The sequence below is a fragment of the Malania oleifera genome, chromosome 5 (genome assembly GCF_029873635.1).
Source record: "Malania oleifera isolate guangnan ecotype guangnan chromosome 5, ASM2987363v1, whole genome shotgun sequence".
NCBI lineage: Eukaryota > Viridiplantae > Streptophyta > Magnoliopsida > Santalales > Ximeniaceae > Malania > Malania oleifera.
Window position 1 is genome coordinate 84,653,328 of NC_080421.1, and position 27,768 is coordinate 84,681,095.

Below are 27,768 nucleotides of genomic sequence, written 5' to 3' on the forward strand. Positions count from 1 at the left end.
AACAAAACAATGCCTGCGTACTTTTAAGCAAATATTTTAAAATTGACTGATGAAATTTTTTAGCTTTTACAACAAATTGTACATTCAACCCCAACAAAATATTCTAATAACCAAATGAACACGAGAACAAGGTATCGGCTACCTATAGATAGTTTACTTCATCCCCACCTGGCCCCCCCAAAAATAAAACCCATGGGAGGGCCTTTCTGAAGCCGAAGAGGGGGGGAATGGCACAAATTTTGGTTTCAACAGCTGTACAGCAACCTCTTCATGCAAAACCATATTTCGCAACCTCATTCCATTTCTCCTTCCATCTTGCCAAGATACCACCGCCTTCGCCCTGCAGTAATGACAATGGACAACACATTACGTCAGCTGCTGGATTGTCTGAAGAAAATATCCAAAGAACAAATTCATCATCTTTGTCCACACCCAAATAGTTGTGCTCAAGCTATTGCACCATGACCAGTGTGCATTGCAAAATGTTTTATTTTTTAGTAAGAAATTATTATTAGGAGAGATCCTTGTACAAGGATAAATCTTCAAAATAATAAAGGAAAAGAATAAAATGCAAAGAAGAAAACAATACACACGATAACAATATTAAGCTAATGAAGCTAACCCACCCCAATGAATACCATAAAAAGTTAAACTGCCTAAACACGACCCCCCCCCCCCCCCCAAAAAAAAACAGAAAACCTAGATTCAATCACTCTAAATATCCAACAAAAAACTATGTCTCCTCCAAAGTGAACATGTAACAACAAAAACTATCTGCCACCAAATCCTCTTCTTTTCCAGTTTTTTGCCTCCTAAACCCCGTCAAACCAACCAATCAACGAAAAAAAAAAATCATCACCCAACAACCTGAAGCACCAAGCCAGAGAGCAATATAGAAATAAATGAGCATGATCGCCAGTGTAACGCAACATGCACATTTGGAGAAATGGCCATCTAAGTCTTCTAATCTGCAGCAGACTGTTGCCACTAACTCGATAAGAGCTCTCTACCAGCATAACACAACCTATACATTATACATTTGGAGAAATGACCAACCAAGGTCTTATAAATGCAGCAAACTGTTGGCATTAACTCTATTTGAAGAAGCCATCCACACAAATTCCTTTACCTCTAAAGAGGCTCTATTTTTCCAAATGAATGAGAAGTCTGGTTAAGATGACAACCAAAGATTTAAAAGATAAAAAACCCAAGAGGAATCCAAACACCAAATCCTAGCATCCACATCAAGAGAATATAGATAAGAATCCAACAAAGTTGAGAGGCGAGGAAAGCTCCTCTTGTCTCCATATCATTCAGATTCCTATGAAACTGAAAGTATCAAGAAACAATAGTAGTACTATCAATAATTAAGAAAAGAGAAATATTTGCCTCGGGATGCAAAGCAAGACGGAAAATAGAAGGAAAGGCAACTGAAAAACATATTCCCCAAGTGAAAGGAACCCTACAACCATCTCCTACTTTATACCTAATACAAGGAAAGAAGAATACAGTGAATGAAATTCCACAGGCTTTCATAAGAAACTCTAAATGCAATATTAGCACCCCACCCATTCACTTGCAAACCAAATTCACTTTCAATAGCACTAAGCCAAAGAGAATCAATTTCCCAAAGAAACCATCATAACCACTAACCCATAAAATCAATGATTTTAGAGACCAAATTACCAAGATCCAACCCCCCCCCCCCCCTCTCTCTTCCTTAAACCTTCAAACAACCTCCCAAATCAGAAGATGGCCCCTCCTCTCACCCACCCTTGACCAAAGAAAATATCCAATAATCACTCAAGCCTATTCTTAATTTCAAATTCAAGTCTATTCTCAAGTCTCTCAAGTCTTTTAGCAACCTCAACTGAAATCTTAAACAAGGATAAAAAATACAAAGGAAATCAAAGAAAGACATGCTTGGATTAAAGTAATGATACCTCCCAAAGAATGTATACGTAGTAATGGGACAAGGCACACTGAGGCACAAGGGATACTTCAAAGCCTAGGTGCAAGGTGATGGTGCATGCCTCATGAAGGTGAGGCGCACATTTTTCAAAATTGTGTATGCCCCCATATAACAGAGAATTGATCTATTAGCTCATTAGCAGTGAACTTTAAATCTAAAAATACATGAGAATACAATGCCAAAACATAATACATAAAAATTATGACTGCCAAGTACCAAGTCAAGCAAGGCAAGCATAGTTCAACATAAGCACACAACAGTTCAAAATTCAAACTACATAGAAAATCAAATAGCCAAACCAAAGGTCCAAAACCATCGACAAGTGGCAACATAGTTCAATATCAATTATCAAGCGTGCAATAAAATATTTCAGAGTCTAAAACCCAAGTCCTCATCTTCAACTAAGAAGTCATCTTATTCATCATCATTAGAATTATCATCTCCAATATCTTCTTCCTCTTCAATGTCCTCAGCACTAGCCTATTGGATCTCATCCTCATCTATAAGTTCCAATGTTGTAGCCATAGCTGAGTTAAATAAAGCTCTCTCTCTCTCTCTCTCTCTCTCGGAGATAAAGAGATATTAAAAGTTATTCTTCATCTAGTGCAACAGGGGGGCCCCATTTACTCCAGCAGCTTTGGCAAGACCACCAAATGTCAAAGAATCATCTTCAAAGACACATTTATCGTCCTAATCAAAATCTCCTTCCATTCTACCAATCAACCACTCATTACTACCATCAATTTCCTTTAGAAGGATGGTATTAAGGGTTCCATGCTTGTTGTATCAAAGCCTCACAGTTCGATTATATTTCACAAATGTCAGATCATTCAAGCACTATTGGGCTAGCCTAGTCCTTTTGCTATTAAAGAGCAAGTGAAAAAATAACATACTCATTATGATTCTTAAAAAAAGTAATAAACCAAATGTTCTATGTTCTTTAACCCCATGCTATCCTAGTGACTCGTATGTTGGAATATGCTTCAATTTCTCTCGCAGCTAGCACCACTGCATGTGAGGCTAAGAATTCTTAAAGAAATCTTTTGCAAGTTTGGAGCAAACAATTCAAATAAGCTCCACCATTCAGCTCTTAGTGAAATAAATTTCAAATGAATAGCTATTGGCTAAGTAGCTAAAACCATTTTAAAGAGAGAGTAAAAATGCACATAAATACAACTAATACCAAAGTTGTTAAAAGCCACTTTTACCCAGTGTTTTTGTCTTCTTCGTCTCAACCATATAAATTCCAAAAAAGTCATTAGCAGTAGTGTAATTTGCCGACTCGTTTGAAATTTTATATTGCAATTCAATGGATGGCACCAACCTTCCAATGCATTTCCTTTTTCATAATTTCTTCATCCTGCTCAACACTAGGGTTAGAATAATAAAATTTTGGGTTCAAGTGTGCAGCTGCACACAGCGGCCGATGAAGTCAGCATCCCCACCTTGTGTCAATAATTTCAAATGTTTCCTTGAATTTTTCCTCTCATTGAAAGCCTTAACTATGGCTTCCTTAGCCCTATCCAAAGCTTCATAAATACAACACATTGCAAGTTTCTTTTCCCCATCAATCAACTAGAGTGTACACGAACAAGTGGGCCTGTCAATTTAAGAGCATAAACCATAGTAGTCCAAAACATAGGCATCAAAACAATATTAGCTGCTCATTTTCCGGTCACCTCCTTGGCCCATCTATTAACATTCCCATCATCAGAAAAAAAATTCTTCCTGAAGTTGTTCTTCTGATGTTGCATTGAACCAAATGTGATGAAGGCTGTCACAAATTTTGTCACTGCAAGCCTAAGTAGCTCCTTTCCTCTTGTGATCATGTTCAAAGTTCACCACGCCATCACAGCTATAAATAAAACCATTATAGACTATAGCCCTCTCCCAAATTGCATGAATTGCAGGCATCTTCCCAAATCCTCCAATGTCAAATCGAGGCAATGTGCAGCACATGATGTCCAATATTAAAATGCAATCTATTTGCTTCCAACAACTCCCCCTATACAAAAACCAAGAGTGATGCCATTGAAATACTAAAATAAGCAATCTATACATTATACAATTAAGTTTTACAAATAAGCTCTTACATGACGCAACATAACTCAAGGCATTATATGTTACTACTTGAATACTTTAAGGATTCAATTCTTACCTCTAACATAACTTGATGCATTATTTGTTACTACTTGAATCACACTTAATTCTCCAATGTCATCCACCATCTCATCAAGCAATTTATATATTCTATCTACATTCTTGACAACACTAGCAACATCAATAGACTTGATAAACACTGACCCCGTAGCGAGTTCAATATGAAGTTAATCATGTCTCTATTGGCAACATAATCTCTCCAACCATCAAACATAATTGGGCATCCATATTTGCCCATTCCTCATGGACCTTCATCAACTCTTTTTGTTCGACTAACTTCCTTCTTCAAGAAAGGAACTCTCACTTCAAGATAGCTATGTGGCTTTGTTACAAGACCATATTGCCTAGACAATTCAAGTGCCACTAAGAATCTCTCCAAATGCACATCATTAAGTGGTATTCTAGACTTCCAATACCATAGATCCACCTAGCTAAATATGTACATGCCTTCTCTCTTAGTTCTTTCTTTCTTACTTTCATTAATGGATGTTTGTTTCATCTTCCCTTCTTTTCTAATAAGCCCCTTTTGTTTTGGTTTCTTCAAGGTGGGATGAGGTGACCTGCAACTCGATTGGTGGGACCTTATCGAAAGAGTCGATTTCTTGAACTTTAGCCTCTTCATCTTCAATATAACAATCTATATCATCAAAATCAGGCATCGGCAATAAATCATTTTCCTCTTCTCTGCTTCTTCAGCATGTATTCTCTAATCTCCTCATGAACATAAGCTGGATACTTCGAGCATTTTTTTTTTTTACATTTCAAAACGTGCCAACAATATTAACTTTTTTGCCCATAATACTCCTATCTTCATTAATTTTCCAAAGAGATTGCACGTAACATTTTTTTTTTTTTTGTATTATTATCACCAAAATGTGCATACTTACATGCTGGATCCTTATTTGTCAAGCCTTCAAAATCCATTTAAACCCTAAACACGAGGAATATTTGACAATTAATAGTAGGCCAGAGCAGCTGTAAATTCCAGAAATAAGCATAAATAAATTCAGGAAAGTGCATACTGTATTTCCAACAATACAGAAAAAAAATAAAAAGAAAAAACAACTAAATTAAAACAACTGGAAAAAAGGACCATATATACTCTATTTCAATCTGGGAAAAAGAAAACACCATATATTCTCTACTTCAATCTCTTATCATAAGATTTCAGCAATAGCACTTCTACCATACAAAAGAAAAAACAGCTAAATTAAAAAAGCTGGAAAAAAACACCATATACACTCTACTTCCATACATACACTACTTCAATCTCTATAATAAGATTTCAGCAATAGCACTTCTACCATACGAAAGTCCCTGCTTAGTACTTACAAGCAATAGAACTTCTACCATATGAAAGTCCCTGCTAAGAAGAAGAAGAAGAAGAAGAGAAGAAGTAATCAGTCCTACAAGCAAGAGCAGTCTACCATACGATAGTCCCTGCTAAGAGCACTTCTACCATAGAAGAAGAATATAACCAGGTCAATACCCAAGACGTGTGTTGAAGAAGAAGAAGATGATGACAATTTAACTGCTTGAAAAAAAGGCACACACTGGTTCGAGCACTGCTTGAAGAAGACTAAAGCTCATGCTGGTTTGAAGAAGAGTAGAAGCGTCTCAACACGACAATCAAAGAGCTCTGCCTAGGGCTTCAAGTAAAAAACCAAAAAAAAACAAGGACTTCAAAAAAATTTTAGAAGGTCAAAAAAAAAAAGGTAAACATTCACGAGGCACGCCTCACTGCACCTGCCACTCCCTTCCCTAGACCTTAGGCAGGTCACCTCCATGTCAACTGTCCGCACCTTGTGCCGCCAAGGCATGCTTTTAACAATGAAAAGGGTACCCTTCCACCCATCTAGACATTTAGACAACTAAGCAACTATTGGTTCCCAAAATATCTTAGAATGAGGAATCTCATCAGAAGGAACTCCTAGATAAGTCAAGGGCAATTGCAAGATCCTATGAAACACGGAGTGGCATACCTAGCTGTCACCTTTGGACTCATGTCAATAGGAGCAAAACCAAACTTAACTAAATTAATCATAAACCCTAAAACTAGCTCAAAAATCTGCAATATAGTGACAATATTACAAAAAGATGACCTAACAAGACAAGAATAGTATCAACAAATTGCATATGAGAGAATCAAGAGACAATCACTCCATCCCTACCACAGCAAAACTTTGCAAAACTCATGGCCGTCAATCATCCTATCCAACACATCAGCAACCAAAATAAAGAGAAATGAAGATGAAAGATCTTACCTCACACCCCTAAATACTGAAAACCAAGTTTTGGGTTATTCATTAGTAATCATAGAAAAGGAGGCAGAAGAAAGACAACCCCTAATCCAGCAGCACCGCTTAGACCCAAAACCCTTCCTACCTAAAGCTCTACCTAAAAAAGGCAAAGTAATCCCATCATACGCTTCATTCACCTTACAAATCCAGTTTCAACTTCAATATTAAGCTCACTTCTTCCTCCTTAAGTCCTCCACAATCTCACTAGTCACAGGGACAGTATCTAGATGATTAATCTAGCCCCTACAAAAACTGGCTGGAAACTTGATCCTGTCAGCTATCACCCCTTAATCCTATAAGCTAAAACCTTAGCCAATGATCTTATAAGCACTATACTCCAACAAATAGAATAAAAGTCACTATCGCTAACAGAGCAGTCTTTCTAATATGGCATTTTGTTCACAGCACCTCAGATACCCTACAGCTTTGTGATTCCAAAGAATTTTGATCCCCAGGACCAGGATACAGGATTCCTGGGCAGGATTTCCATGTTTGATTTAGAAGTATGCTACTAATAGATTCCTAAGCATGTGGTATTCCGTGTTTGGTTTATTCATGTGAATAATGATAAAATAACTAAGTATTCCAAAAATATCCTTAAGTTGGACAAGTGACTCTTCACCAAAAAAATTTGCTTGTACATAGTATTTTAGCACAAAATTCAAAGGAAAAAATAAAATACTAAAAAATTACCTGACTCCTTGAAAACAAATTATCAAAATAACAATCAAAATAAGATTAAAGATTTCTGCATAATTCAAATAGACCAATTCAGCAGTGCAACTATTTTTTTAAATGTAAATAATAATAAAATGCAATTCGGACATTTTGCGTGTCAAGTGATTGCATTTTTTTTTTTTTGGGATTTTTAAGAAATAATTAGGGTCTTTTTGTCATTTTATGCTTTCTGGGTGATTTCACGAGGGTGGGAATCAAGATACCCACCTATTTAGATGGGAATAAGGATGAGAATGCATCAACAGCTTGTGGGAATAAGTATCGTTCCTAATCACAAAACATTAACCAAACATGGGAATATCAGGAAATCAATGAAGATTCCTGATAATCATTAGTTGATTCTGCAAACCAAACACCAAATAAAGAGACAAAAGTCAAATTCATACTCTTAGAGATTGCTGCATTAGCATTGAAATCCTAAAATACCTTCATCAAATCAACCATACAACATCCCAAGAATTCTGAAATAAGGCTAGATTAAACCCATCCAGCCTTGCAGCTTTCTCCCTATCCATGCTAAACACTACCAGCTTAACCTCCTCCGCTTACTCAAAAGGTGTCTTCCAACCAAGTAGACTTATAACCAAAAATGGGTATCAAACCAACCCTCAATCATAAGCTGACAAGAGTTGTCCTCCTTACAAATATTTGTTAAAAAAACCCTTTAACTTCCTCAAAAATGGCAGCTGGATTCCTAACACCACTGCCTCCATTGGATCCTGATTCTTTAATGATGTTCCTCCAACATCCGCCATTTACCATTCTAAGTATCACAGTCCAGTCCCACTCCCAGTCCCCAGGATGGGTTTAATTTAAACCTAACCATATGTCTCAAACCCATCTCCTCCTTTAACAACAAATCTAAAATTTGTTCTTAAGAGACATTCTCCCATGCATCAAATCCTCCAACTTAAAACCCAAATCGTCAAAATTGTCAATTTCCTTAATCTTCCTTAAAATAATAGGCTTTCTAATATGCACATCACCAAATACCTCATTATTCCAAATTTTCAAAAGCAACTGATGAGCTTTCAATTTGTCCATAAATCTGGAACCTTCCCAGACCTCGTACGAGCAATTACCTCAAGATTACTCTGCAAATGTAAGTTAGGAAAAAAAAAAAAAAAAAGAAATGGAGAAGGCTACATATTTTCAAAAGGAAATGGAGTAGGACCCCACCTAACACTAGAAGAATCCAAAAGAGGTGAAAATGATCATAGACCAGCTTAACCAAGCTCTCCTACGAGATGTTGGGAAAAGCATCCTCCTAATCAATACATCACAGAAACCTATTTAAATGGCTAGCCACAAAATGATCACCCCAACCAACCAAGTATGCATAACATTAAACAAAGAAAGATCACAAAGACCACTCTTCTAAAAAATATATCAAAACACTATAGACTAGGCACAATCTTGCAACCTCCTAGTTTCTCAACTAAAATCTGACAACATTAAAGATCCCACCTATAACCCAACTAAGAGTACAAAAACCATAAATATAAAAAGGCTCTTCTGAAGCCAAGGTAAAGGAGGAGGGTTGCATTAAGTAGCTAATAGCCAATGTAAAAAACTTGTCAGATCTCAATTATTATGAATCTATGCATTGAGGTGTCCCCTATGAGCAACCATTGCACCTATACCAATCGTGTGTAGCAAAAAATGGGCAAGAGTGAACTAGGTCATCACTCCAAAGTGACGCATCGTGTCAGCATCCGAGTACGGTGCCAAATATGCTAGTGTTCTCACATCATTATGGATATGGACAAGAAAAGAAGTTAACTCAAGAGACTAAGGTGAGATAGCAACATGGAATATGGAGTGCTTAGAGGTAAAAGCATACACAATAATTAGTAGAAAAATTAACATAGTTTGACTAAAGAAACTAAGTGGGAAAGGGGAGAAGCTAGAGAAATAGAGAAAATGAGATAGGAATCATTGTAGACAAAGACCTAAAAGATAGTGTTGTAGATATGAAAAAAGTTGGGGATAGAATCATAAAAATGAAGATGCTCTTATACAACGAGATAATGCCATTAGTGTTTATGCTCCTCAAATAGGCTTAGGGATTGTTTGAAACCACTTATGGAGAACTACTTCTCTGGAAAAGTGCTAACAATAAGTGGACTAGAAAAGTAATAGAAGTCTTAAGTGCTACTTGGTTGTATTTTAAAATATGTATTGATCATAGTTGTTATAATATTACGATTCACGATTCAATTTATACGATTCGTATAACTTCTATGCCTAATCGATTCTTTACTAACGAATCTAAAAAGCAATTGAATCATTGCCGAACTATCGATTCACCCTCATGAATCTAACAATTTGATCCGAATCCATCAATTCACACAACTCTAGACCTATTATATCTTGACAAAACCGACTAGTTTGAAACCCCAAAAACTACATTTCTTTCTTCTTCTTTTTTATTGCCATTTTTTTTACACGATTACCTTCCATTCCTTGTCTACATCAATTTTGTGCTAGAAAAGATGAGAAGATAGATATATTTTTTCTTAACTAGGAGGGTAGATCATTTATCATGTAAAAAGATTATAAGGTGACAGTTTAATTACACAACATAGAGTTCTAGTGTTAGATGTATTTATTAAAAAATGGAAGACAAATGACAACATAAATCAATGCAAGAGAACTAATTAATGGAACCTAAAGGGAAAAAATATAATAAAATTTAAAGATAAAATAATTGAAAAGGGTAATTGCACAATAGGAGATAGTGAAGATGCAAACACTCTTTGGAGTAGGATAGCTATCTCAATTAAAAAGATAGCAAAAAAGATTTTAGGTAAATTTTAACGAAGATTCTTAGCCAGCAAAGAAAGTTAGCGATACGATCAAGATGTCCAAAAAGTTGTAAAGACAAAAAGAACTCGGTATAAAACATGGCAAAATTATATAAACATGGAAAATTTTGGAAAGTATAAATAGGCAAAAAAAATGCAAAAAAAGGCCATCAGTGAAGCTAAACATAAAGTATAATAATTTATATGCTAGATTGTATACAAAAGAAGGGAAATGAGGATTGTAGGCCAATGGTTGATTGTTTAGAATGGAACCCCATCACCAGAGATCAAATGCTTTGATTAGAGGACCTTTTGAGGAGGTGAGGGGGTAATTTTGTGGATGAGTAAGGATAAGGCTCCGAAATCTAGAGGGTTTTAATTTAGCCTTTTTCGAGGACTAATGGGGTACTATTAAGGAAGATTTGCTTAATGTCCTTCATGAAATTTATGGTAATGGAATTCTGAGTAAGAAGCATTAAATCAACTTTCATTACCTTAGTGCCTAAGAAATTAAGGTCTATTAAGATAAGAGGACTTTAGACCTATTAGCCTAATCTCTAGTGTTCATAAGATAAACACCAAGTTCTAGCTAATAGGCTGAGTGTGGTACTTGATAAGACCATTTCAACAGCTTAGAGTGCTTTTGAGAGGAGTAGACAAATAGTGGATGCCATTTTGGTTGCCAATGAGGTGGAGGAGGATATTCGAAGGAGGAAGAAGAGGGGATTCATATTCAAATTGGATTTTGAGAAGGTTTATGACAAGAGTTAGTTGGGGTTGTTTGGACAATAACTTTGTGAGAAAGGATTTTGGTGAACAGTGGTGCTAGTGGTTAAGGGGTTGTTTATCCAATGTATGGTTCTCCGTTGTTATGAATGGGGAACCTAAGGCTTGGTTTAGGGATTCTAAAGGCATTACACAAGCGGACCCACTTTCCCCTTTTTTGTTTGTTATAGTCATGGTCTTAAATTTCCACAAAATTGTCAAAATTTCCTGTTTCCGCCACCCTTGAAATCGAAATAGCAGTTGATTTCCATCTTACATAATTTCCATCGAAATTTCAAGCGAAATTTTAGCAAAACTCGTCGAAATACTAACTATGCAATGAAATTTCCTCGAAATTCAAATGAGAGATTTAGGGGTGAAGTTAAATTTCGATCTTAATTTATTTTATTTATTTTTATTGAATCAAAATATTACAAGTGCTTCCGAAATTATATGAAAAGATCAACTAACAACAACATTTTATTTAATCATTCATGTCTAAATTATTGTCATTATTTGTATAATAAATAATATTTAAATGATTTATGAATTTCATTTGTATTAACTACACAACAACAACAAAACCAAGCCTTAGTCCCACTAAGTGGGGTCGGCCATATGAATCCTTTTCCGCCAATTTATGCGATCATGGACCATTTCTTTTGATAGATTCAAAGATATTAAATCCTTATTCACTATCTCCTCCCAAGTTATTTTAGGTCTACCCCTACCCCTTCTACTGCCCCCCACAGTAACTAAGTCACTCTTCCTCATAGGTGCACTATAAGGCCTACGTTGCAAGTGTCCATACCATCTGAGTCGTCCCTCCCTTATCTTATCTTCTATAGGAGTTACACCTAACTTACCACGAATATATTCATTCCTTAATTTATCTTTCAATGTTATACCACTCATCCATCTAAGCATCCTCATCTCGGCAACTTTTACTTTTTGGATATAATGTTTCTTCGTCGCCTAACATTCTGATCCATATAGCATAGCTGGTCTTATAGCTGTTCTATAAAACTTCCCTTTCAATTTTAAGGGTATTCTACGATCACATAGAACACTTGAAGCACTTCTCCATTTTACCCAACCTGCTTTAACTCTATGCATTACATCATCTTCAATTTCTCCTTCAGCTTGCATAATAGATCCAAGGTATCGAAATCTACAAGTGTTATTTATTTCTTCATCATTAAGTTTAACTTTGTCTCCAATATTCCTCCTATCATTACTAAAATTACATTTCATATATTCTGTTTTATTTCTACTTATCTTAAAGCCTCTAGATTCCAAAGCTTCTCTCCATAATTCTAACTCAGCCTCTACTCCATCCCTAGTTTTGTCAATTAATACAATATCATCTGCAAACAACATACACCATGGAACCTCCTTTTGAATACTTTTAGTCAATTGGTCCATCACTAAAGCAAAAAGATAAGGACTCAAAGCAGATCCTTGATGTACACCTATGGTAATTGGAAATTCTCTAGTTTCTCCATCGATAGTCTTTACACTAGTCATTATTCCATCGTACATATCCTTAATGACATCGGTATACCTACAACATACACCCTTTTTTTCTAAAACCCACCATAGAACTTCCCTAGGTATCCTATCATATGCTTTCTCAAGGTCAATAAATATCATATGCAAGTCCCTCTTCTTTTCCCTAAACTTTTCCATTAATCTTCTTAAAAGATAAATAGCTTCTGCGGTAGATCTCCCAGGCATAAAACCAAATTGATTTTCTGAGATCTTCGTTTCTAACCTTAATCTTTGTTCAACTACTCTTTCCCATAGTTTCATCGTATGACTCATAAGTTTAATTCCACGATAGTTATTACAATTTTGAATATCTCCTTTATTTTTGTATATAGGTATTAAAGTGCTTTTTCTCCATTCATCTGGCATTTTCTTAGTTTTTATAATTGTATTAAATAAATTAGTTAACCATATAATTCCGTTATCACCCAAGCATTTCCAAACTTCAATTGGGATGTTATCTGGTCCCATAGCTTTCCCATTTTTCATCTTTTTTAGTGCAAACTTAACTTCGTTAACTCTAATTTTGCGAATAAATCTTATATTTTTAGTCTTTTCCTCATTTGACAATTCTAAATTTAAGCCTTCTATTTGGTTTTCATTAAACAACTTACTAAAGTAACTTCCCCATCTTTCTTTAATATCTTCGTCCTTAACCAAGACAATATCATCCTCACTTTTTATACATTTTACATTTCCTAAGTCCTTGTTCTTCCTTTCTCTAGCTTTAGCAAGTTTAAATATATCTCTTTCCCCTTCTTTTGTACCTAATCTATCATACAGACTATTAAATGATCTATGTTTAGCTTCACTAACGGCCTTTTTTGCATCTTTTCTTGCCTCCTTATATTTTTCAAAGTTATCTCTGTTTCTACATTTTTACCACGTTTTATACCAAATTCTTTTTGTCTTTATGATTTTTTGTACATCTTTATCCCACCACCAACTTTCTTTGCTTTTTGAGAACCCTTGATTCGCCTAAAATCTCTTTTTCTATCTTTTTAATAGAGCTAGCTAATCTATTCCAAAGAGTATTTGAATCTATCCCATCCTCTAAGGTCCAATCCCCATCTTTGATCATTTTATCTTTAAATTTTATTATATTTTCTCCTTTTAGGTTCCACCATCTAGTTCTCCTACACTGGTTTATTTTATCCTTTTTCTTCCATTTTTTAATGCATATATCTAACACTAAGACTCTATGTTGTGTGGTTAGACTTTCACCTGGAATAACTTTACAATCCTTGCATGATAAACGATCTACCCTCCTAGTTAAAAAAAAATTTATTTGACTTCTATTTTGTCCACTTTTAAAGGTTATTAAGTGTTCTTCTCTCTTCTTAAAGCAAGTATTCTTTATACTAAAATCATATGACATAGCAAAATCTAAGATCATCTCCCCAGACTCATTTTTGTCTCCATATCCATATCCTCTATGTATCCTTTCATAATTTTTATTATCTCTTCCAACGTGTCCATTCAGATCTCCTCCTATAAATATTTTCTCAGTCCCTGGTATGCCTTGTGTAATACTATCCATATCTTCCCAAAATTGTCTTTTAAGATTTTCTGCTAAGCCAACTTGAGGAGCATAAGCACTAATGATATTTATTATCTCTTGTCCTAATACCATTTTGATTTTTATAATTCTATCCCTTACTCTAGTTACATCCACAACGCTATCTTTTAAGTTTTTGTCTATAATAATGCCTACTCCATTCTTATGTTTTTCTTTTCCAGTGTACCAAAGTTTAAATCCTGATTTATCGATTTCTCTAGCTTTCTCCCCCACCCACTTAGTTTCTTGAAGGCAAATTATATTAATTCTTCTTCTAATCATTGTATCCACAATTTCCATGCTTTTACCCGTAAGTGTCCCTATATTCCAAGTTGCTAATCTAATCCTAGTTTCCTGAACTAACGTCTTTACCTGCCCACGTCCAGAATGATGCAGGAACTCTCGCATATTCGACACCGTACCCGGGCGCCGACACGGTGCGTCGCTTCGAGGCGACAACCTAGCCCACCCTCACTCACTTTTCGCTACACTCGGGTGGTTCAAGTGCAACGCGTCGCTCATAGGGGACGCCCCAGCAAATATTCGGTAAGGATTCAATATCATAGTGATCTGACAAATTTTACGCTGGCTGTCAGCTACCTAACGCAACCCTCCTCCTTAACCCAAGCTTGGGATCGACTGTGTGTGAAAAAATTAGGACATTAAGTGCATCACAGGCGGAGTTTAATGCACATTATCTTACAAATACTTTTGACACACATACAATTTTACAACTTTTCCACCTCGTACACAACATAGATGTGTTTAACTTGTAACATATTAGTCCTAAAACTTACATTATTATGTTTGTGAACCATTTCAAAAGTTTCACAAAAAATTTCATGCTTTACTACTCATTTCTGTTATTTTTTCAAATCGAAATCAAAATTGACATCGAAATCAAAATTTTTGTTGAAATTTCTGTACTTTTGGAGTTCTGAAATTTGAGTCGAAATCAATATTTAAGACCTTGGTTATAGTAGCTAATATGTTGAATAGAATGGTGGATAGAGCTACAAATCAAGGGTTGGTGAAAGGTTTGAAAGTGGGGAGAGAGAATGTGGTGGTTTGTCATCTTTATTTACAGATGATACTATTTTCTTTCTAGAGGATCATAGGCCTTCTTTCAGATGTATTTTGGGTATCCTCCATGTTTTTGAGATAGCGTTGGAGATGAAAATTAATTTGGGCAAAAGTGGCCTAACCAATATTAATAGGCCTTTTGAGTGTTAGGAAGCAGACTTCAAAGGTGGGATAGTGGCCTTTAACATATTTAGGAGTATCTTTAGGGGGCAATCCTATATCCATGGATTTTATGGAATCCAATTGTGGAAAGAGTGGCAAAGAGGTTGGATGGTTGGAAGGGGGCACTTTTTTCCCTTAGGGGTAGAATTACCCTTATTCAAATTTGTTTATCTAGCATTTCCTTATATTATTTGTCAATTTTAAAATTTCAATGGGGATTGCTAATAAGATTGAGAAAATAATGAGAGATTTCTTATAGTCAAAAGTTAGGGGTGTACAAGATCATTTAGTTAGGTGGGAGGAGGTCTACAAGTCTAGAAGGAGGGAGGACTGAGTCTTGAAAATTTGGTGTCTAAAAGCATTGCTCTCCTTGCTAAATGGGTGTGGTGTTTTCCCTTAGAATATCATTCCCTTTGACATGAGGTGATCAAAAGTAAGCATGGGTTGGATGCGAATGGGTGGATACCACTATTAGTTTGCGATGTTCTTCGGAGAGTCCTCAAATTCATCCCTTATTCACTCATATTAATTTAGTTGTGGGGAGGGTTTCTCGTACTCGTTTTTAGACAAGTCCATGTGTTGACTTTTTGAGTCCGATCCCCGGTTTTGATAATGACAAACCGCAAGTTACTAATGTGTGTGCCTAAGTACTTGAACAGGTTAATCATTCAGATCACACACATGAAAGTGAAGTGGAAGCCAGAAAGACCTTAAACGAGCACATACTCCTAGCATATTCCATGGAAATATGAAGAGCAAAGAAAAAAAACGTGTTCATCTTTATTTGTAAATGCATTTATTATTCTTGAGTCTATAATAATGCATCTGCATGCATGATAGGTTTATGCTCAAAGGCCATCGTCTGACCATAGGGAAATCAAGACTACAGAAAAGACTTCGGTCAGACGCCAAGTTTTTAGGCTTAATTAAATAGCCTAGGCCGTAGACTGACCCTAGGTCCTCACACATCACTTGAAAAATCCCCTCTATCTTACAAGTCATATTTATGAAAATAGGGGTAAATTTTTTAATCTCAAATAAGACAAAAATAGGGGTTTGGGCGACTGAACCTAGAGTGTTAAAAATGGTTCGGGCAACCGAATGTGTAAAGGGTCAACAATTGAACAAGCTCCGGGCGACCGAACTTAAATTGAACTGAATGTCCACGGTCGACCGAACATAAGAACGGTCACTTTTTACCTTCCCCGGGAGCCCGAACTCTAAGTTCAAAATAGCCTCGGGCGACCAAAGTATGTAGTTCAATAGACCGAACCAATAACGGGGCGACCGAACCTCGAGCGTTTGGGAAATCGCCCTGACATTCAGCCAACCGAACTCTCCTCAGCCACCCAAACTCAAGAACAGACCTGTGTCTGTTCGGGCGACCAGCCCAAAGGACCAGGCAACCGAACCTCTCAGGTAGCTTAATTTAACAGTGGTAATTAGGGTTAAAAACTCAATTAAACATTTTTAAAATCCCTAATTTGTCCCCCAATGGTTATTTTTGGTTAGACTCTATATATACCCCTCCATTACTCATTTTTAAACAAGAGATTAGGAAGAAAAATCCTCCCAATTAGATTTTGTGTTTTATTCATTATCTTACTCTCTTATCTTTATTATTTTGAAAATTCTTTTAAGAGAGCATACATTTTGGGCATTTATCTTCAAAATCAAAAATCACTTACTCCTTTGTTCATTTTTACAAATTATTTTGAGAGTGAATCTTGAGTCCTTCCCAAGTTATTTCCTTGATATATATATTTGTTGGGGAACTCTTATTAGCTTGTGAATCTTGCACACTCAATTGCAAGATTCAAAGGCTTGTATTGTGCATTATTTGAAAAAAAAAATTTGGCAAACAAAACCCCGAATATCTGCTGTGCTTTGCTTTTGACAAATATTGTTGAGGCATTTCATTAGGGTTATTAAGATTCTTTGATTGTTCATATTTTGAATATATTATCTTGAATCAAAAATCTCACTTACACAAAAACATATAGATACACATTCTATTGTGAGTTAATATACTGTAGATCTCACTTGAGCTTAAAATCCTATCATACGGGAGTGCATTTCGAGCATATTGTTGTACACATCTGCTTGCTTAGAAGCATATTCTGGTTGTACAAAATATTTCATTTGATTATTTGTTGTATTCCCGGTGTGTGGTCGGAAGAGGGAGACTTGCCCTATGAAAAGTCTCAGACTTGCTTAGACCCAGTTAGGAGAGCACCGAATTGGTTCAAACCCGGTTAAGAGAACTAGGTGCACCAGCCTGTAACGTGTTGTAAACGATGTCGCTCCACCCATGAAGTGAGCAACTAGTGGAATCCTTAAACTGCTGCTTAAGGCGGGGACGTAGGCACAGTTGGCCGAACCCCGATAACATATCCTGTGTCATTCTATTTCCCTACACTATTTAATTTTCAATATTTATTTGTTTATATTTCAATTTCTATGAATGCTTGGGAAATACTGAGATTGCTTTAATTGTTTAAATATTTGCTCAGTTAATTATCAGTGTGATTGGAATTGCATAGAAAGACCATAGGTTATGAGATACTACTATTATCTAGTTTAACCAAGGAAAAAGTTTTAAATTTCCAATTCACCCCCCCCCCCCCCCAACTTGGGAATACACCAATTCCAACACCATGGTTGGGGAAGGATGTTCTATCCACATCTTTTCCTCGCCACTTTTGATTGAGCTCAAGGAAAGATAGTATGATTTCTGTTTTTGTGGACAATTTGTGTAGTCCTCTAGTTTCTTGGAACTTTCATTTTAGAAGAGCTATAAATGATAGAGAGATGATGGAATTTTCCTCCTTGTTGCTGTTATTGAATAATTGTCATCTTTCTTCAGATAGATATACTCCATCTTGGGCTTTGGTCCATTCAAAAGTTTATTCTTGTAAATCTTTCATCGAGTATTTGACCTATTCCAACTCTTGTTTTCCTCTATTTCCATGTATTTGGAAGGCCATAGCTGCCCCCAAAGATTAAGGCTTTCATTTGGTTGACTGTGCTTAAGAGAATCAGTACTAATAATCAATTGCAAATTAGGAGGCATATGAAGGCCTTATCTCCATATTTGTGTACTTTGTTATTTGAACTCTAAGTCGGTTCCTCATTTATTCTCATATTGTGATTTTGCTTGGAGCATCTTGAATAATTTATTTGGCATGTTGGGAGAAGCTTGGGTTTGTTCAGCAAAGGTGGATGGAATGTTGGCTATTTCTTTTCAGGGCTTCGGAAGAGGAAAGGATAGGACTACTCTGTGGAAGTGTGGAATGTTTGCAGTGCTGAGGGGTTTATGGTTGGAGTGGAATGCATAGATTTCTTTTAAGGATAAAATTAAGCAGGCAGCTGGTTTAGGAGAAGATTTATTATTTGGCTTCTTTATGGTGTGTTGGCTCTAGTTGCTTTAAGGGAGTGAGCTTTTCAGAAATTCAGTGAGAGTGGAGACATTTTTTGCTATGATATTGTAAAGTTTTTTTTTTTTTTTGATTCTTTTCTATCTTTGTTTCCAAAATTTTGATGGGACATGTCTTATTGTAAAAAAGACATTAAAACTTTCTAAGCTAGAGAAAGATAGAGCAAGGACTTAGATAATGAAAAATATATAAAAAATGAGGATAATAATGTATTGGCTAAAGAATAAGACATAAAAGAAAGATGGTGAAGTTACTTTAATAAGCTATTTAATGAAAACCAAATAGAAGGCATAAACTTAGAATTGACAAATGAGGAAAAGGCTAAAAATTCTCAAAATTAGAGTTAATGAAGTTCTATAGGACTAGATGACATTCCCATCGAAGTTTGGAACTACCTAGGTAGTGACAAAATTATATGGTTAACTAATTTATTTAACAAAATTATAAAAACTAAGAAAATGCTAGAGAAATGGAGGAAAAACACTTTAATACTTGTATACAAAAATAAAGGAGATATTTCAAATTGTAATAACTATTGTGGAATTAAACTTGTAAGTCATACAATGAAACTATTGGAAAAGGTAACTGAACAAAGACTAAGGTCAGAAACAAGAGTCTCAAAAAATAAATTTGGTTTTATGCTTTGGGAGATCAACTACAAAAGCTATACATCTTTCAAGTAGGTTAACAGAAAAGTTAAAGGAAAAATTAGCATATGGTTTTTGACTTGGAGAAAGCTGAGTTCTTTTTTTTTTGGGTTTTGGGGCCGCGGGGGCGGGGGGGGTGGGGATGAGGCATTTAAGAAAAAAAGAGTATGTAGTAGGTATAATGATGCCATTAAGGACATGTACGATAGAGTAATGATTAGCGTAAAAAGTAGAGAGTAGGTAATTTCCAATCACAATAAGCATATATCAAGGATTTGCTTTAAGCCCTTATTTTTAGCAATAAATATAGAAGACAGAACTTATTAGGAGCATCCAAAATGAGGTTTCATATGATGTTATCTTTCATTGATGAAACTATTGAGAGAAGTTTTAGAATCTAAAGATTTTAGGATAAGTAGAAATAAGACAGAAAATATGAAATGTAATTTTAGTCATGATAGGAGGAATATTGGAGAAAATATTAAACTTGATAGTCAAGAAAGTAATAGTACTATTATATTTTGATATGGAGAAAAGATTAAACTTGATAGTTAAGAAATTAATAGCACTATTAGATTTTGATACCTCGGACCTTTATGCAAGCTAAGAGATTGATGAAGATGTTATATATACAGTTAAAGCAAGGCACATAAAATGGAGAGTGCTTCGGTCATGTTTTGTGATCATAGACTACCCTTAGAATTAATAAGAAAAGTTTTATGGGACACAGCTATAATCAATGGAGGATCAGGGGGCCTGGAGGGGCCAGCCGCCCCACTAAGCTCTGCATTTTTTTTCCCCTCACTTTGGCCTTTGAGTCTGCTCCCCATTCCAATTCCTCCTGCCCCTAGATGAGTTCTGAGAAATCCACTCCCATTGCAAAAAGCCCTCTTCATTAAATAAGTCCACCACGTACTACATACATACATAAATATATATATATATATATATAGCTTCCATCATTTCTTTTCCAAAAGAAAAAAAAAAAAAAAAAAGGAACTTACTTAAGTTATATGGAAAATTAAATCTAATAGATAATGAAGATATGACAAATATTTTTTTCTTTTATTTTATACCAAAAAAAATGTTTATTTTTATTGTAAAGGGTAAATGGCATAAGCCTAAATATATTATATCATAATTTAAAAATTAATAGCTACATTTATTTGTATTCTCATATTTTACAAAACTGTATGGATAAAAAGATAGGTTACAGCAGGAACATATTTAAAGTATTAAAAACTCAAGCTAAAAACAAATATAAAAGGTAAAATTTAGCGTCAAGTGGTGTAAAAATCCAAATCAAAAGGGTTAAAAGTTAAGAATTACTAATCCTAGTATATAGAATATATATATATATTCATATAACAAATAGTTGATCCTAAAAAAAAAATCTTAAACAGTAAATATTTATCATAAAAAATATTAATTTTATATCGAGGACTACTAAAAAGGGAAGTTTTGAGTTATTAGTTACACAACGTTATAAGCTTGATATCTATCAGTGCTTAGAATTTTAAAGAAATATAAATCATTTTAAAATTATGTCGATAGTTGGTGAAAACAATAAAATTAGTAATCCATCATCTTGTTGGTATATTGATTCAACTCATTTTAACTGTTCCTATTTCTAAAATTCGTGCTTTTTTGTTCAGCTATAAATCTTGTTAAACCCATGCTTGCAAGAAGATGGAAGATGAGTATCTTGTGAATTACTTTATTATATACATTGAGAAATAAATTGCTTACAAGTTTGATAATGCATTCAATAATTGATAATTTTTATGTTATAAAAGCAGTGGTGAGCACAATTATAGTGTCATTACTCAAGTTAAATTATTGGTTCATATTTGAACTTTTATAATAATTTTTTTGTGTATGCCATGCTCATGGTGGCTTATATTTTCTAGTACTTTTACTATTGTTGAGATGTATTTATGCGTGATTCTAATTAATAAAACTTAAATAATTCTTTTATGTCAATAGAGTATATGATTTACTTTAAAATCAATAATATTCATAATAATTATAAACATGTTTAAACAATCTCAGTAAATTTTTTATACATATATAGTTTGGCTGCCCTTGACCATGATTTTTAGACCTGCCATTGGCTATAATAGCTATGCTACATCGATCAAAATGTTCAGCAACTAAGAAACAACATGTCCAAAAAGTAAAAGTTTCCGAAATGAGAATACTAACGTGGATGAGTGGTATAACATTAAAAGATAAGAAATCCAAATATTCGTGATAAGTTAAGCATAGCACCTGTTAAAGATCAAATAATGGAAGGGTGTCTTAGATGGATTGTGCATCTAGAATGTAGGCCAAACAGTGCACCAGTGGTTCGTTACTATGAGTGGCAATAGAAGGGGTGGGGTAGCCCTGAAACAAGTAAGAATTTCATAGCCCTTAATTTGTCAAAGGAAATTGCCTATGATCATATAAATTGATAGAAAAGGATTCACGCAGCCAACCCCATGTAATGGGACTTAAGGATTGGATTAATTGTTATTGTTGTAATAAAAGCTCTTCCCAAAACAGAACCTACAACCATAACAGGCACATACAATAAAGAAATCCACCACTAATTGTCCCCATGGAACTGCAAACTAAGAGAGAAATTAAGGAACTAAGAAGATTATCAACCCCATAAAAACGCATTTGCCATCCCACAAAACAATTTGGCCTGCAAAAGCTCCAAAGGAAGACACTCCCAACGCTTAAACCTCACCTAGTCAGCTCCCAAATCCACCTAACAGGGCACCTATCAACCATGTTTAGTTTCTCCCAACAAAATAACATCATGACAAACAAAAATGGAAAATAATCTTTCAGGCAAACCAACGCTTATTCTCATTCTCTAGACCCCTCATACTCCAATTAAAATCCTTATAAGACTAAAAGCTACACCCTTTAAAAGCATTTCCCTTACTAAAAAGTTATTAAGAGCAAGTACAGAAATCATCATAATAGGTGGGTAATATAGGAAGTGGCAATGTTACCCATGCAAGCCCATGGAAGGTAGCTTCTCTTTTATTTCCTTTCTTCTTAAAATGGGTAATAGTAATAGAATTGGGTTTTGGGAGGATATTTGGATAGGACAGACTTCATTAAAGCTTGTTTAGACCATCTAGTTCATAATGCACCAATTTCAACTTTTTTCTTTTCAAAGGGGGGCTCTCTTTCTTAAGATTTTCATTCATCAGGAGTCTCAATGAAAGAAAGATCGATGAGAACTTACATCTTTATTGAGTGTGTTGGATTCCTTTCCTCCCTACGTCGATGGGGCATGCAAGGCTTTGAACTGGGGATTCTCCAAGGTCTATCTACAAAATCTTCCCTTAATCACCTTATAATCTTCCAATCCTAGCCCCTTCAATTCAAATAAAGTGTTTGGCAAGCAAAAGCTCCTTTTTCAAGATTTGGGCTTTGTTGTTATGAACTCAAACTAATACAAATACCTTGCTACAAACAAGAAGACGTTACAAAGACCTCAAAGTTGACTATAAGTGAAACCAAAGCCTGAATCCCCCCCCCCCCAACCCTTGTCATATCAGATTTCGTACATATAATGTCTAGCATAATATCTTCTTGTTCTTCCCCCAAGACTTTCATGACAGGACCAAACCCATGCAACAATTCTCTATTCTAAGGATAGGTTTAGAAGGTTTAGAGGGAACTGGCAAATTTGCAATGCTCTATTAACAATGAAATGACGGAAAAGGTCTAGAAAGGGGTTTTCTTTGACAGTGCTAGTTAGGTCTTTGGATTGGTGGGCAGTTATGTTTTGGGGTCGCTTTTCAATCTATGTTTTTACTTTATTTTTTGAGGACCACTTGTCCTCCTTGGCTTGTATTATCTTCCTTTTCTTTTCCTAAAATATTTCCTTTTAATATTTAAAAGAATAAAAAGATAAAACAGTTAACAAGGGCATGTTTACAATCTTCTGTTTAGTAACAGCAAATTCTTTCCATTTTGCCACAGTGGCCACTGGAAAGTCAAACTGCTGCAGGGTACACGCCACCTCATCATTCAAAATAACGTTTCAGCAAATGCTTGCCCATTGATGATGTCCTAACTCCTACACTTCCAAATTTCCAATGCTCTTCTAAGCTTCTCAACAACAGCTTCCTCGTGCCGCTTATTCGCAGGTTCATATACAAGGCCTGCCTCTCCTTCGCTCTCGCTCAGGTCTCTCCCTTTCCCAAAAGGGAGCTGGAGTTAAGTTTTATAACACAAGCTTTGCCAACCCAAGCATTACTTTTAATACAAGGCCCAGTGACTGGGGACCCAAGCCTTATAAAAGACCCTCCCAGCCCAAAGGAGGAACCACAAGCTATTTTCCTGGCCCATTATCAACATGTATTTTGCTTCCTCTCTCGCAGTCCACTCCTTCAAAACTCAAAGGGGATTGCAACAGTTATTTTTGCATTGAGTCACTCTTGCACAATCTGTAATTTTCAACAAAGTGCTTTGCTCCAGCCTGTACAGTCCAGCTAATGATACAGAAAATCACTCATGCCCCTCCAAATGACAACCAGATTTCACATGTCTCCCTAATTTGGTTTGGGTAAGCCTATGGAAAACTGACATCCTCTCATCATCTTTCCAAATACTAAAGGAACCACGACATTTGCATTTCAGCTTTGATTCCCCATGTTGTCTGTCGATTAACAAGATTGAGACCATTCATGATTTCTTCCAAAGCTCTAACAAAGAGCCACCAATGACCAATCCAAGGCTTCTTTTCCATCCTGAATTCTCAATGATGATTTTCTTCCAAAATCCAAGATTTTCTTTGTGAATATTAATCACCCCAATGGCCCAATCTATTTCCAACAATCACATAAGGATAAACCTGTTCAAAATTCTGAATGTCTTAACCCAAGAATAAATTGATTTTGCTGACCAAAACAGTTGGGAGTTGGTCAGAGACCCATTTCTACTTGGTTTACACCTTCCAGTATTCTCCCTTGTTTGTAGCACACTCGACAGATCGACCATCTTGAAAATAAAGATTTCCTTGTCTGCTTCAACAAACCATGTAAATGCCATCAACATAAAAAATCTAAAGGAGAAGGTTCCAGGAGTAAGAGTTACACCAAAAACACTGGTTTACCTTTGTACGCATCATAGTTGTCAAATACGTACCTAGGCGTGAGGCACAATGAAGCAATGAGGCTTGCGCCTCACAGGAATTGAGGCAAGCCACCTTTAAGAGGCGCAGTGAGGCATGCCTCGCAAGTGTTCAGATTATACTTTGTTTCTTTTCTTATCTTTTAATCTCACCCAGCTGTTCTATTCCTTTTTCTTTATTGTTTGCCCTTTTTATGGAAATTCTGCCATTTTTCCCTGACATACATTCTCAGTTGCTCTCAGACTTCTGTCTTCTTCTCTTCTTCTTCTTTTGGCCTGCTGCACTGTTCTCAGTCAAAGCTGCAGACCCCCATTTTTAAAATTTTCTTCTTTTTATGTCCTTTTTTATTTGAAATCTCTGTTTCTTTTCTGGAAATTTTGGCTCTGTTTCTCCTCAGTTTTCTTCATCTCTCTCTTCTTCTGAACTGCTTTGCTGCTCTGGGCCACCTCAATAATGTTCCTTTTTTTCCCTTTTTTTTTCAGTTTTATTTGAAAAATGAGCTGTTTTTTTTCCTGGAAGCATTTCTTTTTCTCAGCATTTCCGCTTCAGCGATCTGGAGTTTCCGGCTTCAGTCAGTGCCGCATCGCTGCTGCTTTTGCATTTTATTTTTCATTTTTTTATTTTTTTAAAATTTCCCTGCTGCTTATTGCGGCTTCTATTTTGTGGAACTTATGGCCAAAGCATCTTTGCCCCTACCAAAACCTGAAATACATAGCCAATAAATCATCCACCGATTTTGGACAACAACTCTCCCCAGAGAATCCAAAAAGATTATCCCACACCCTCCAAGAAAAGGCGCAACGAGGGATCAACTGAGGAGCACATTTTTTAAATTTTAAAAACAAAGAGAACATACATCCGGAGATAAAGCCTTGAAAGGCATCCTTGTTTGCAACAAATTGTTAGTATTAACTCTATTAAGAACAACCAACCAAATAAAAGCCTTAATGTCATATGGGACTTTAGCCTTCCAGATAGATCCATGAAGCAGGAAAGACAAATGTTTACTGGTTAAATGCTCAAAAAAAATTATAAGAATATTCCCTAAAATCCAGAAAAGATCATCTCTCCTTTCAGAAAGAAGCCTACTGTCCAACTAATTTAATACAGAAGCGAGCTCTAATGCCTCCCCATCATTAAAAGCCCTATGAAAATGGAAATTCCAAAAGAAACCAGCCACATTTGAAATAAAGAATGAAGAAGAAATAGATTCATTAGACAAAGAAGACAATCTCTACAAACAGGGAAAGGAGCAAAGCAAAGAATCCCCCGCCCAAATGTCTACTCAAAACCGAATTAGATACCAATTTCCCACAAGAGGCACTACATCCCTAGGAAGAGCAACTTGACAGTTTCAATAGTGTTAAATAGAAAAAACTTCCCTGCTGAAGCTTCTAATGAAGTCACAATGTCAGCCAGAGCAAACACGAAAGTTGGAACGCATAAAGAATGGGTGTCTAAAGAATTCCATACCAGCCACAAAGTATATCCGAGGTGGATAGGATCACACAGCTGGGGAACAATAATCTTATCACTAAACCTGAATTCAGCTCAATTAAGGCATCAAATGAGAGATTAGATGGACTTTTTTAGGGAATTTGAAGCATGGCCTCACCTTGACTCTTTGATCTTTCTATCAACATGATTGACCATCACTGTAATTTATAAAATGATGGGGCTTGATGAATAGGGGATAAAGACCATTGAACAAATACTAAGTTTGACTGCCCCAGACCCCAACCCCCAAAAAGGATCCAAAAATGGGCTATGTAATTTAAATGGGTTGAGAATATATACTGCACCTATTAACCAATTTGAATCAGTATTTTCGAACACCACGTACGGGAGATATCCTCTCTCTCTCTCTCTCTCTCTCTCTCAAACACACACAGATGCAAACACCTCATAACCACATGCAACTGTTGATTCACAGAATTATTTCACTGAACTAGCAGAAATTTAAAAGGCAACAATATGATAGTGTTCATGCGTTCCTAAATTGAAACTCAACAATAAGAAGATGCAACATAAACATAAATTAAAGGGAAAAGAATTACCCAGGCCTCAATGCATAAAAATTCATTTATCTTGAACCCAGATTCTCACACTTCTGTCTCTATCAAGGCCTGCAGAAGCAATTTTATTCTCAGCAGGGTGGCATGTTACTGAGATGACAGTATCAGAATGACCCTCAAGTTTCTGAACCATAGCCTTCCCCTGTAGATCCCAAAGGTACACACAGCTATCCTCTGACCCACTAACAATGTATTTCCCATTTGTCACCGAAAATGTAGATGTTATGCAGTATACTCTGTTCTTATGCCCTGTGTATATTTTCAAGAACTTCCCAGCCGAGTAATTCCAAAGCTTCTGCCACCACCAAAGAAATAGCAGAAATAAACCCTTAAGACTGAATTATCCATTATCAGAATTTTTTTTTTTTAAAAAAATTAATCCCTCTCTTAATGCTCTATTTTGAAAAGTGAATTCGTATATAAATTTCCAAACTAAAATCTTAGATTCAAAACAGTTAATTGATAAAATCAGGCACAAATAAGATGAAAAGGGAGAATAAAAACTCAAAATTTCGATTGACATAATGGCAGAATAAAAACTCACGAGAGTGTCGTCCAGAGTTGCAACGAGAATGAACTTGCCATTGGGTGAGAACTTGGCAAAGGAGACGGCGGGCTCCTTATCATCTATAAGGGTCTTCAAGCAGGCGCCGGTGGCGGCGTCCCAAATCTTGCAGGAACCGTCGTGGCTGCCGGAGACAATGAGGGAGCCGTCGCGGTTGAAGTGAACGCAGGTGACGGGCATCGAATGGGCGGAAATAACGTGAACACAGCGGCCAGTCTTGACGTCCCAGACGCGGACGGTCTCGTCGAAGGAGCCGGAGACGATGAGGTTGGACTGGGGGTTGAAGTTGACGCAGAAGACGAAGGAGGTGTGGCCGCGGAGGGTCTTGACGCAGTCGGCGGCGCGTGCGTCCCAGATGCGGAGGGTACGATCATCGGAGGCGGAGCAGATGTAATGGGAGTCGGAGGACCAGGCGAGGTCGGAGACGCCCTCGGAGTGGCCAACGAGGCGGGAGAGGAGAGCTAGGGTTTGTGAGGACCAGATGATTAGGGTTTTGTCGAGGGAGGCAGAGGCTAGAAGAGTACCGTCGTTGGAGAACTTGACGCACGACACCGCTCGCTGGTGGCCGGTTAGGGTTCGGTGGTGTCTGTAGGGGCGGTACTGCGACGGCGCCTGGCTGTTGCCACCGCCCCCGCTGCTTGCCATTCCAGTTTTACCAGTCTGCTCTATTTCAGTATTTCAATTCTGTACCGCGAAGCGTCGATAAAAGCCGCTATTCCTATTCTTTAATTTTAGAGAAGAATTTGCGTGTCTTTTTTTGCTCCCCTTTTTGGAGAAGGCAAGAAAAACGCGTATGTCAATACAAAAT

At 36.3% G+C, this 27,768-nt stretch overlaps 1 protein-coding gene across 2 annotated transcripts; it reads right to left on the reverse strand.

The window, feature by feature from the left end:
• Window positions 1-21: 21 nt before the first annotated feature.
• On the reverse strand, window positions 22-27,768 carry LOC131155044 (COMPASS-like H3K4 histone methylase component WDR5B). Of its 2 annotated transcripts, XR_009136743.1 has the most exons (4): window positions 26,940-27,763; window positions 26,378-26,690; window positions 21,449-21,565; window positions 22-340 (listed from the first exon to the last, which is right to left on the reverse strand). XR_009136743.1 is itself a non-coding variant. In XM_058107941.1 (3 exons), exons 1-2 carry the CDS (start codon window positions 27,603-27,605, stop codon window positions 26,400-26,402), a joined length of 957 nt encoding a protein of 318 aa, XP_057963924.1. In that variant the 5' UTR covers window positions 27,606-27,768; the 3' UTR covers window positions 22-340; window positions 26,378-26,399. The 2 variants fall into 2 exon arrangements, 1 of the variants encoding a protein (XP_057963924.1); XM_058107941.1 differs by lacking the exon at window positions 21,449-21,565 and having other exon boundaries at window positions 26,940-27,768.

Coding starts and splice junctions, on each gene's coding strand:
- LOC131155044 (XM_058107941.1), bottom strand. CDS start 27,605: ATGGCAAGCAGCGGGGGCGGTGGCAACAGCCAGGCGCCGTCGCAGTAC. Junction 26,691..26,939: donor CAACTCTGGACGACACTCTC/GTGAGTTTTTAT, acceptor TGGTGGTGGCAG/AAGCTTTGGAATTACTCGGC.